Source organism: Vulpes vulpes, chromosome 4 (genome assembly GCF_048418805.1).
Source record: "Vulpes vulpes isolate BD-2025 chromosome 4, VulVul3, whole genome shotgun sequence".
Classification (NCBI taxonomy): Eukaryota; Metazoa; Chordata; class Mammalia; order Carnivora; family Canidae; genus Vulpes; species Vulpes vulpes.
This window is the reverse complement of record NC_132783.1, coordinates 65910548-65923552: the sequence shown is the minus strand read 5'-3', so window position 1 is coordinate 65923552 and position 13005 is coordinate 65910548. Positions and strand designations below refer to the sequence as shown.

Below are 13005 nucleotides of genomic sequence, written 5' to 3'. Positions count from 1 at the left end.
GTATATCCTTCTGAAATCCATTGCCAAAGTTAGGGTAAGTAACACAGCCATCACACCCCAGAGTTTCCTCTCTTGACTTTTTCTAACCTGTGCCCCTTTCTCTACTCTGTCCACAGACAAACACTGATGATCTTCACCATCATGATGGTTTATTTCATTCCCTAGGATGTGTTATAAATGGTATCGTAGAATATATATTCTTTGATCTGGCTTCTTTCACTGAGTGTAATTATTCTGATAGTGATCCATTTTGTTGTCTGTATGAATAGTCCATCTCTTTCATGGCTATGTAACATTCCTTTGTTAGCATATGGCATGTGCATTAGTCCATCCACCTATGAGTAGACATTTTAGTTGTTTTCAATTTCTGGCAATTACAAATAAAGCTGTTATAAATATTCATGGCCATGTTTCTGGACATGTGCTTTCTCTTTGTAAATGCTTTTAGTAGGATGGTTGGATCACATGATAGGTTTAGACTTAACTTTTTAAGAAACTGCCAGAGTTTTCCAAAGTCATGGTAACCTTTTTGCATTCTCACTGGCAGTGTATGAGAGTTCCAATTACTCCATATCCTTGCCAACACTTGGTGTAGTCAGTATTTTTTATTTTAGCCATTCCAGTGGTTGTGTAGTACAACAGTTCTCAGCCAAGGAAAATTTTACCTCCCCAGGAACATTTGGCAATACCTGGAGATATTTTTTACTATTATTTTTCAGGGAGAAGGAGGAGTAACATTGACATCTGGTGGGCAGAGGCCAAGGATGCAGCACATTAATATCCTACAGTGCACAGGGCAGTCCCTGACAACAGAATTAAGAGGCCTAGGAAGTCAATAGTGTGAGGTTGATAAACCTTGATGCTGTGGTGCCTAATTATGGATTTAATTGGCATTTTCCAATGGCTAATGATGTTGACCACCATTTCACACACTTAGTTCTTAAAATACCATTTAAAAAAGAATTTTAAAATATGAAATCATTAGGGATAAATTTGAATTTTTTTTTAATTTTAATTTTATTTATTTATGATAGGCACACAGTGAGAGAGAGAGAAGCAGAGACATAGGCAGAGGGAGAAGCAGGCTCCATGCACCGGGAGCCCGACGTGGGATTCGATCCCAGGTCTCCAGGATCGCGCCCCGGGCCAAAGGCAGGCGCCAAACCGCTGCGCCACCCAGGGATCATTAGGGATAAATTTGACAAAAATGTATTAGACCTGTACACTGAAAACTACAAACTCTGCTGAAAGAAACTAAAGGAACACATAGAAAGATATACCATCTTCATGGATTTAAAGATTCAGTATCCTTAAGAAGTCAATTCTTACCAAACTTACCAAACTATATAGATCTAGTAGAATCCTAATCAAATCCTAACAGAACTTTTTTGTACAAATTGTCAAGCTAGTTCAAAAATTTGCTTGGGAATGCAATGGATCTAGCAAGAGTCAACCAATTTTGGAAAGGAAGAACAAAGTTGGAGGATATGCAATATCTTATTCCAAGGCTTATTACAAACCTGCAGGAATCAAGTACTGATGGTATTGGAGCAAAATATATATCTAGATCAAGAGAACAGAAGAAAGATCCCAGAAACAGACCAAAAAAATATATACAGGAATGGATTTTAAGCAAGAATGCCAAGGTGAAATGACAGCTTTCCCCTAAATGAGAGAAAAGATAATTTTTTCAACAAATGGAACTGGCTATCTACAAAAAAACAAAACAACAAAAAATACCTTGACACTTCATGTCACAAGGTGCATTACAAACCTAACTTAAATTATTAAAACTCAAAGAAAGCATAAGAGGAAATCTTCATGACCTTGGGTTTGGCAAAGTTTTTGTAAATAGAACACTAAAAGTGATATTTTAAAAGGAAAAAAGTCATTAAATTGGAGTTCATGAAAATTTAAAACATTTGCTCTTCAAAATACATTGTTATAAAATGAAAAGGCAAGCCAGGGACTGAGAAAAATAATTGCAAAACATATATCCAACAAAGAACTTTTACCTGTAATATATAATGAACTTTACAAATAAAAAAACGAACTCTACAATCAATAAGAAGTCAAACAATTCTGCCCACCCCCGTTCCTAGCTGCATATGGGCAAAGTTTTGAACAGACTCTTCACCAAGCATGATGGCAAATGATAATTATTGAGCTTTTCAAGCTAGTGCTAATTAACGAAACCAAAGAGCACTCTGTTAATACCGGTAAAAGTAACATCAGCAAAATAAAAGAAAATAGCTCCTTCTTCCCCTATAGCCACCAAAAGGCTATTACTCTCCTCCAAAAAGTTTATTCCTGAAAATATTTTTTCTTACAAACATCTTTTATGCATGTGCCTTTACAAAAAGTATGAAATGCAGCAGATTTTGATAAACACATTCAGTGAAACAACAGTGTATTTACTGATGTACAACTACTATTCTTACAAACGCCTTACATGGGCATTGAATTGCATGCCTCAAATGCAGTACAGTGTAACAAAAATGAAAATGTTATGTTTAAAAGCAATCTTGAAAACACCTGGACCTCAGAGACTATTGTTGCGTCCTAAGAAAGTAGCCTTTAATACTGTAAAAAGTTTCTAATTTTGGTTTTCTTATTAAATAATTTTGCTGATTTTAATATATATTATACTCCTCTTTCTAAAAGATCTAAGTAAGTGTGAGGTTTTAGTTTTAGTTTGGTTATACAAAAGAATTACTAGTGCTACCTTCTCCCTTCACATGCTTGAAGGCTAATAACTCCAATTCTGTTGAATTACTTTATTTAAACAAGAGTTTAGAATCTTTGCTTCATTTTGATAAATATCCTAAGCCCTAAAAGTGAACCATACAATATTAGGTGTTACAAAAATTAGAGTACAAAATATCTGAGCAAAATGTAAATTTAGAAGGTCTCTGCAATATTTTAGTATTAATTAATGTTTCCATTATAGGATAACATAATACTGCAGTGCTCTACCAGAAGAAAGGGAATATAGATCACTCATGATCGTTATATCCTGACACAAACAGTATTAGCATTTTTATGCTTTCTGGGTCAGTATTTTTGCCTGTGAATGCTGAGGCATGGTTCTAGCTGTCATCACGATGTATATGGCATTATCTATACATATTTTATAAAGGTCTAATGATAGTATGCATATAGTTTTATGCTTTTTTCAACTGTACTTCTTTCATAAGCAATATATATACATATATTTGTATATTATTGTAAGACTTACTAATAGTGATGAACTAATTTTCCATCTTGTGATGTGGTAAACATACACACACAGATACATACAAACAGCGTTATAGTGGAAACTGGAAACCATAATTTCAGGAACGAAAGTGAATGTGCCATATTTAGTACAAGCCTTTCCTGACTGTGAGGTTATTAGGTTGTCTTCCATTTTTTAACCATGATGAATTATGCTGCAGTCATGATCTTTATGCACCTAGATCTTTTTTCATATTTGGAATTCATTCCCTAGACAAACTCTGGTAAATCAATTTATTATATTATAGGTTATGAATTGTATAATTCATATTGATAGTTGATCAGTTATGCTTTCTCAGGTGATCGTAATAATTTACACAATATATAAACAATATCTAAGAGATCTCATCTTGTCCTACTTGGCATTATTAATATTAATTTATCTTGTGCTGGTTGACTGGACAAAAAAGAATGCCATCTAGGATGCCTAGGTGGCTCAGTAAATTAAACATCTATCTCCTTTCAGCTTAGGTCATGATCTCAGGATTATGAGATGGAGCTCTGTGTTGGGCCTGCTTGATATTCTCTCTCTCCCTTTCCCTCTGGCCCTAAGCCCCCTGCTCGGGTGCATGCGCATGCACTCTCTCTTAAAAAAAAAAGCCATCTAACTTTAATTTGCACTTTTTTCTGTATAAGTACAATAAATATAATTCTAACAATTACTTCTAAATAGTTCGTCCTTCAATTAAAAAATAAATATATTGGTATCATTTCATATCATTTGGCTATGGAGTTTTAAAAATTAACCTTTGAATTGTTGGTATTTAACTTTTGTCAAATTTGCAACATTTCACCAGATCAATTTTATTGCCTTTAAATATATAGAAGTTTAAAAGTTTTATGTACTCACATCTAACTGTGCGTGTATATGTATTATTTCATTTTGTAGATTCCAAGCCTGGAAAATCATCCCCTTTCTAGAATTTGAATAAATGTTTGATTTTATTTCACACTTTTAAAGATTTCATTTACATTTTTAAAAATCGTGAGCCAGACATATAGGAAAGTGCTTAAAATACATACGTACAATTTTAAAAAATAATTATAAAGTGAAATCTCAGTAACTAACCAATTGATTACCAAGAACTCCCTTATGTGGTCCCTGATCACAAACCCTTCTTTCCTCTCTTAGGGGGGGGTCTATATCAATTATCCTGACTGTGGTGAAAATAAGTTTCTTGCTCTTTAAACAGAATGATTTTGTTCCTTGTGTATGCAATTATAAGCAGTTTGGTTTGCCTATTTTTATCCAAGAGATGGCACTAGACTAGACATATTGGTGTCTTGCTTCCTCTGCTCAACATTTTGTGTCTGAGACTCACCCGTATCATTGCATATGGCTCTGGTAAGGTCTCTTCCTTTGCTGGATACTACACATTCCACTGCTGGTACAACTTCCAATGGCTTCAGCTTAGGGCCCTTATGAATAAATGCTATGACAAACAATCTTATATGTATACTCTGATACAAATGTGCAAGATTTGAGGGGTGCCTGGGTAGCTCAGTCAGTTAAGCACCTGCCTCTGGATTGGGTCATGGTCCCAGGGTCCTGGGATCGAGAGCCATGTCTGGCTCCCTGCTTGGTCTGCTTCTCCATCTGCCCACCACCCACTCATGTACTTTCTCTCAAGCTCCCTCTCTCTCTCTCAAATAAATAAAATCTTAAAAAAAAATATTTTTTCCAGGGTAAATATCTAGGAGTAGAATTTCTGATTGTAGTATATATTTCTTCAACTTTATAATACCAAATTGTTTCTGAAACAGATACGAATTTACACTACTGCCAGCAGTACATAAGAGTCCCCTTGCTTTACACTTAATATTGTGAGAATTTTTAATTTTTTGTCAGCCTAGTAAGTATGAAATGGTTTCCTGATTTTTAATTAGTTCGCATGCATATTCATGTTTTGGCTATTTTTATTTCCTCCTTGTAAAGTGCACATACAAGTCTTTTGGTCATTTTTAATTGAGATATCTTTTCTTACTGATTTATAGTAATTTTATATTTGGCACAACACTAGTGTTTTAGCTACTAAATATTTTAAAAATTGTTTCCCATTCTGTGGCTTATTTTCTAAGGTCTCTTTTTGGGTATTTGATGAGTCAAAGATCATAATTTTAATGAACTTCAATTTTTTTTTCTTGTTTAAAAAATTATTTCCTGGGCAGCCCAGGTGGCTCAGTGGTTTAGCACCACCTTCAGCCCAGGGTGTGATTCTGGAGTCCTGGGATCAAGTCCCACGTCGGGCTCCCTGCATGGAGCCTGCTTCTCCCTCTGCCTGTGTCTCTGCCTCTCTCTTTCTCTCTCCCTTTCTGTGTCTCTCATGAATAAATAAATAAAATATTTTAAAAAAATTCTTTTCTGTACTAAAACTATCATAGATAACTTCCTTTATTATGATTCTAGTACTTTCAGGTTTTGTTATGTCATATTTAGGTTTATAGCCTATCTGGAATTGACTTTTAAGCAGTGTCACACAGGAATCCTATTATATTTCACTACTGATGAAGAACTCGTTTTTATCATTCCATTTTTCCCTTTGTACAGAGTAGGAAGTCACCACCGTGTTTCTATTCCTTTAGCAATTACACTAAACATTCCAACATGCATACACAGTCTTAAGTTAATCAGTATCTTTATTTGTCTCCTGGACATTACTAAGTTTAAGACCTGGAGTCCATTTCTCCTTCCATCCAAAGTTGTATGTTAGCCTCTTATTCTGGTTTCATAGGGTTAATGTTTGTTTAAATTTCTCTTTGCATTTTTGCATGAATTAGACTTTCCATCTGAGACTGTTTGAAGAATATCCCTCAGAATTACATTTAGCGAGAGTCTCTCAGCTTCTCTTTATCTGAAATATTTTTATGATGCCCTTCTTCTTTGAAGATATTTTCACTGGGCATAGAACTCTACTGTGACAGTTACTTTTTTTACAGAACATTTAATACATCAAACTTCTGGCTTCTTTGATTGCTTTTGATAAAGGGAGCTTTCCGTTTGTCATTCATTTAAATATAATCCATTCACTTTGTTTCATGCTCTGTGTCTTTGGTGTCTGCAGTTTCCGGGTGGTTTGTCCACTGTGGATTCTTTCTTCACTTTACCCTGCTTGTGATTCACTGGTATGCTTGAATCTCTAGATCAGTGTCTCCCATTACTTCTGGTAAATTCTCAGATGCAATCTCATCAGACACCGATTATGCTCATGTCTCTCTCCCATTTTTCTGAAATTCTGATTAGATACATGTGAGATGTTCTTACTGTCTTTCACATGGCTTTGTCTTTATTTTGTATTTCTTCATTTTCTGTCTGTCAGTGTTGCAATCCTGGATACTTTCTTCTGTCTTTCAGTTCACTGTCTCATCAGAGGTGTCTAATCCCCCCTGTGTGTATTTTGTTTTGTTTTTCTTAAACTGCTTTATTTTCTGGTTTGCTTTTTGTTTAGGAAGGTCTGTTTGGTTCTCTTTCAAACAAAGATCATTTAATATTTTCTATTGTCTATAAATTTTACCTTTCATTCCTTTAAACACATATACAGTATAGTTGTTTTAAAATCTGTGTCTAGGAACACGTGGGTGGCTCAGTCAGTTAAATATCTCCGTTTGGCTCAGGTCATGATCTTGGGGTCCTGGGATCAAGCCCCACATGGGGCTCTCAGAGCAGTGGAGAGTCTGCTCCTCCCTCTCCCTCTGCCCTCTGCTCTCAATCTCTCTCATGCTCTGTCTCGTGTTTTCTCTCTCTCACACTGTCTCAAATAAATAAAATCTTTAAAAAAATTTTTAAATAATAAAACAAAACAAAATCTGTGTCCAATAGTTCCAATATTTGATGTCCTTGAAGATATGTTTCTGCTGGTTCCTTGTTTCCTTGTGCAAGTTTTATTTTTATTTTTTTTTTAATTGAGAGCTGCTCATTTCCCTTAGAAAATTGGTTTGGGGAACACCTGAAAACCTAGAAGGAAAGAATCCTCTAGAGAGACTTCATGTTTGGTTTGGCTATGAGGTGTTTTTCCAGTTGGGAGCCACTTCAAACTCGATTCCTAAATTTAGGGGTTTTGTGCCATGCAGGTTTTAGGACTTGGAAGAAAGCCCACTGCAGACTAAACATCTCAAGGACTCAATTGTTGTTGTTGTCCAACACAGGTGCATCTGCTAGCACTCTCGTGGTGCCGAGGAGGTTGGAAGTGGTTTCTTGTGGTTCATCCTCCCACTGAGGGTGGGTGCTTCAGTGTCCCAGCCTGACAAGCAAATGGTCTCCCTTTGCATACCCACTCTGGCAGCTTTGGGCTGTAATTTCTCTTCCCCAGAGTTTGAAGGCTGAAAAGTGAGGCTCAGGATCCCCTGGGTGAGCAGATGTCCTTGAGGAAAAAGAAGCTTCCTGCTCTGCTTCCTCACCATTCTCTGATTCACTCAAACTGTAACTTAATAATTCTTTATCCTTTTGTCAGTTTTGTACCACACTGAAGAGGGACTTTTTTTTTTATTTTATTCAGAATTCTCAGTTTTAATCAGAAGAGAGTTTGGCTATAATAATTCAGCTTGGCATAGTATCAGAGATGGAAAAGTCTCATTTGATCTGTGTCTTTCTAACTTATATTGCTGTCTGGTGAGGAATCAGCATGTAGAATTCTTTTTCCTCTCCCACTACTAAACAATGACCTCCACACCATATGCTGATTAATCCATTCTTGATTATGACATTTAATTTTCACATAATATATTTGTATAAATAATTTGCCTCCATTTTGTGTTTTACTGATACACTAATCCCATTCTCTAGTCTTGGATGAGTCGCATCTTTTTTTTTCCAATTACTCAATCTTTATTATATACTTAAATCCCAAAGTACTAAGTTCCTCTTTCTTATTCTTTTTCAGATTTTTTAAAGCTATTATTAATCACTATTCTAAATGAACCTTAGAATCATTTCCCCAAGTTGTGGATATAATTCCTCCAGAACTGTTTTGAACAATATTAATCCTATAAATTTATTTGAAAGAATTGGCATTTAATAAATCTCAACATTCCTATCCAAAATCAGGTTATATCTATTTATCACCACTTATTCAGAACTTCATTTACATTTTAATAGACTGCTGTGGTTTCCTTGATTTCTGACACTACTGGTAAAATCATTCCCATTATCAATTCATATATTTTGTTGCTATTATGAGTAGGATCACATTTTCATTATATTGTCTAAGTTTACTTCTGATGTGTTAGAATGCTCTTGCTTTTCTAAATTTTCTAGGGGTATTTATGCATTCTCATATTGATCAGTTGATTTTAATAAACTTTTCTGTGCATTCTAGATGTATAAAATAATGTAATCTACTTTTTTTTCTTTTAAAACTTAACACTATCCAGCACTTCCAAAACAATATTCAATAATACGAATATCTTGGCTTCCTATTTTAATGGTGATTCCATGCATGTTTAATAAATATATTGGCACTTAGCACATTGAACGTTTTAAATCCATTGTGACGTTTTATGTAGTGCTTCATGCTCCAACCTTAAAAAAAAAAAGAAGCCCTGGTCCCACACTATATATCCAACAACTCTATATAGCATGGCCCCTGAAAAACCTAGATGATAACAACCAGTGGTTATAAAGAAGCTGTTTGAATTGTACAGATAAAAATGAAGAAGCTTGTTTTGTTGTTTCTCTATTTTTTGCTTCTAGGAATTGAGAAAAATAGATACAGTGGAAGTAACATATCCAATGGGTGAATATGTGAAGTGGGTGAAGAGGATTGAGATTGATGAGGATGGGTGAGAACAGAAACAGAAAGACCAGGCTCCTGAGGCCGGTGGATAGGAGGAATCTGTTGCATTTTGTTAATGAACTGAGTGCATAGTTCACATTGGGTATATGGGAATGTATCAGCCCCCTGATGGAGTTCTAGGTATTTCTTTTTCTAGATCAAGGTCCCTGGAGGCTCAGTCTCTGGAGACAGCCTTATAAACGTGCAGATTCCCCATCACAGGCCAAATGAATTGGAATAGGAAGAGGGGTTGGAAACCTGATCTAAGGAGGCTCCTTAGGGACTACTCATACGAAGTGAAATTTAAGGAGAGAGAGAAAGCAAGAGAGACAAAATCCGAGACAAGAAGGGAAATCTTGTACTAGGTCACAAAAGGTTTTATATACCAAACTGTAAAAACTGAATCTGGTAGTCCTGTTAAAATATTGTCATCTTTAAACCAGAAGACTTTTCAGAGCAAAGAACACACATATCACATTATGTCACCTATAAGCTTATGTGCTCTGCATTATACAGAGCATTTCCAAGTGTATGAAAACTTACTAAGGCAACACCTAGCGCACTGCATGTAATTATCCTAATGAAATGCTAGCAACATCTGCCAAGCAAATTTCCTGCCAGATTTCATCATTATTCGCATGTTATTTTCAATGCAATAAATCAGAAAGCATCTTCATCGTTATTGAAATCTAGGAACATTTGGGAAGAACGGTCTTTCTCAGATGTCCATGGGAAAACTCCCTGGCTCTTAGAGAAACTGACCTGGGAATGTCAGCTTGATCTCGTGAGTCTCCTTGGCATCAACTTTAGAGATCAGGTTGTTAATGCCATGTTTCAGTGTCAAATGTTTTCCTCCCGTTTTAGCCGACCATACCTCAGCCCCACCGTTTCACCTCCTGCCCTGCTTGCAAACACACCTCTACTTTGAAAATTCATAAACCATGCCCTTATTCAAAGAAACTGTGCTTTGGTTCCTTTGTGGTGGCAAAAAAGCGTCGAAGTTTCAACTTTGCCTGCAGCCACGCTCAAAGGCACCGGGGGCTGAGGACGAATTTTTTTAAATGTTATCATGTTGACTGAGTCTCTCACATTGTCTTGAAATTGCAGACAGCAGTTTAACTACCCTAAATTCAATGGAATAGACTATGCATCAGGTGTGAGCACTGTGGAGCCCAAGCCAAACAAGACCTGGGCTCCTGGCTGGAGGAGCTTGCAATCACTGAGTCATTGACTGCTTTTCTGTCAATTTGTCATTCCTAAAAAACAAGGAAAAGCATGACTTTGAGACAGCAGGCCGCTCCAAGCTCAACACTCAAAGGAATGGGAGGTTATATAATCAAGGAACATGGCTTTTGAAAGTCGTAATGTTTGGCAGTTGATACCAAAGAGGCTACACCTGCTCCAAGAATGTTTAGAACCACACCACACCATTTTCCTGCTGAACTAAGAAAGGGTCTCCTTCTCTAACAGTCTTTGTATTCTGTTCTTTCCTCTTTCTTTTACTCTTTTCTTTTCCCTTCATGTGCTCCAACGAACATAGTTGCTCCCTTCTCCCACATCACTGCCAAGGGCTCCTAACAAAGGCTGTGCAAATGTCAGCCTTGAATGTGGGCAGAGTAAGCTGAGCTCAGCACAAGGGTGAGGCCATAAGGGGTGGAGAGGGCTGCCTGGAGCGCTTCCGGGACCAGCTTGGCCCAAGGTTTATTGCAGAAGCTTTTACTTCTGCAATAATGTACAGCTGGCCTGCTGCATGGTGCCAGCAGGGGGCGGAATTGACTCAACTTCTTTCATTTGAAGATCCAAGCAACTGCTGTCAGCGGAGGACCACAAGACTGCCTGTGACATGTACAGCAATCTGCCTTCAAAAGGCTCTAGTGGGTTCACACCCACCAGACAGCTCAACAGTCCACGTGTCAGCTGTAGACCAAGACGAGGCACCTGTTTCTGCACTGGTGACCCTCATTCCCAGCTAGCCAGAGCCCCACTGAGGACCTGAGCTTTGCCAGCAAGTTCTACACCATGTTAAGCAAAAACCCTTCCGTACATTATATCATACAAATATCTCACCACTGAATCTTTCATCTTCTTGGGGAGAGGGTCTGCGGCCAGCTCTTCCAGGTTTTGATGTAAAAATTTAGGAAGCAATCTACAATGAATAAGGGATCTGAAAAGGAATAAACACACAGGTTTTACTTTTTAAAATATGTGCATACTGGGGTGCCTGGGTGTTTCAGTTGGTTCAGTGCCTGCCTTCAGCTCAGGTCATGATCCTGGGGTCTTAGGATGGAGTCCCACATTGGGCTCCCTGCTCAGTGAGGAGTCTGCTCCTCCTCTCTCTTTCTCACTCACTGTGTCTCTCAAATAAATAAATATATCTTTTTTAAAAATGCGCATATTACAATGCTTAAGGTAAACTGCCTCACCGGACACCTCACACTCTCAAATGACAAAAGCAAGGCCTCTCTAATTAATTCATAATAAAGGAAAAGAGGTACATATTCAAGTCATCACAAATACACTGCTTTGGTTTTCAGATTCCTTCTTAGCTCAAGGATTCAAGTATCTGGAAAGGTACGGTCTCCTGGTTCAAGGAGTCAAGTACCTCGAGAGGTACTGGCACCCAGACAGCCATGGCTGAGCTCTCAAAGACTCTATTTTGATCAGCCCACCAGGACTTCATCCTCACAAAAAAAAAAAATGGCAGCAAAACTCAACACTTCAGCAAAATATTTGACATGAAACCCTGTGCAAATCATGTTTAGCCTTTGCTCATTTCTTGTGCCTTCCATTTTGCTACATGTGGGCAGCCTAAAATGATGGTTTCTCCGGCTTCCAAAGAGGTATAGCTATCTTAAGTCAAAATCTTCTGGTAAGCTTGGAAAAATTACATGAGATGACGGATTATCTGATTACAATCAATTGGTTGATGTTGGAAACTGGTGTCCCACGAAGGGCTTCCACTTCCAAAGTGCATATTTATCAATGATCTCAAAGATAACATTAAAGGTAAGGAATGCCTGGGTGGCTCAGCAGTTGAGCATCTGCCTCTGGCTCATGGTGTGATCCCAGGGTGCCAGGATCCAGTCCCACATCAGGCTCCCTGCATGGAGCCTGCTTCTTCTCCCTCTGCCTATGTCTCTGTCTCTGCCTCTCTCTGTGTGTCTCTCATGAATAAATAAAATCTTAAAAAAAAACATTAAAGAGGAGATAGAAAAATATATTTCAAGTGGCTGAAAGTTATTAAATATATTTTAAATATAGGCGCGTATTTCACTTTGAACCCAGGCAGCACAGCTGTGTTGGGAACAAAAAGCAGCAGAACAAAACGCAAACCTTTCAGAGATGCCCAGTCTCCTGTCCTCAGGGTAACGGCCCAATGGCGCTGCTTTAAGGGACCCACAAAGGACCCTTGTTGAGGTGGGAGTTTGCCTACGTTCACCCAAGGGAAAGTCAAAAGCAGCCCTTGGGAGCTAGCAGTCATCTGTTCCCCACATTGTGCATTTTGCTCCAAAACTCGCAAAGGTGAAGCTTGCTGAGAGCTGAGCCTAGATTTTCCTTGGTTTCTCCCGCCCCCTGGTCAGCCAGGTGAGCAGCCAGGGTTCCAGGGTGGAGCACTGTGCTGCGGCCTTCCCCTCCCCTCCCCCTCCTCCCTTCCCCCCTCCCCCTCCCCTCCTCCCTTCCTCCTTCTCCCTCCTCTCCACCTCTCCCCTCCCCCCTCCCCTCCCTCCCCCTCCCCTCCCCCTCCTCCCTTCCTCCTTCTCCCTCCTCTCCCCCTCTCCCCTCCCCCCTCCCCTCCCTCCCCCTCCTCTCCCCTCCCCCTCTCCCCCTCCCTCCCCTCCTCTCCCCTCCCCCTCTCCCCCTCCCTCCCCTCCCTCCCCCTCCCCCTCCCTTCCTCTCTCCTCCCTCTCCCCTCCCCCCTCTCCCCTCCCTTCCCCCCTCCCCCCCTCCCCCTTCCCCCTCC

At 38.7% G+C, this 13005-nt stretch overlaps 1 protein-coding gene across 4 annotated transcripts in view; it reads right to left on the bottom strand.

The window, feature by feature from the left end:
• Positions 1-13005, bottom strand: part of PCNX2 (pecanex 2) — a 290657-nt gene that overhangs the window by 146004 nt on the left and 131648 nt on the right. For 3 of the 4 annotated variants that reach the window (XM_072755955.1, XM_072755956.1, XM_072755959.1), the window contains one exon: positions 11112-11208. The exons of the other annotated variant lie outside the window; for it this stretch is intronic. In XM_072755955.1, the coding sequence (XP_072612056.1) occupies positions 11112-11208 (97 nt within the window). The remainder of the gene's footprint in view (positions 1-11111; positions 11209-13005) is intronic. 4 annotated transcript variants of the gene reach the window in all.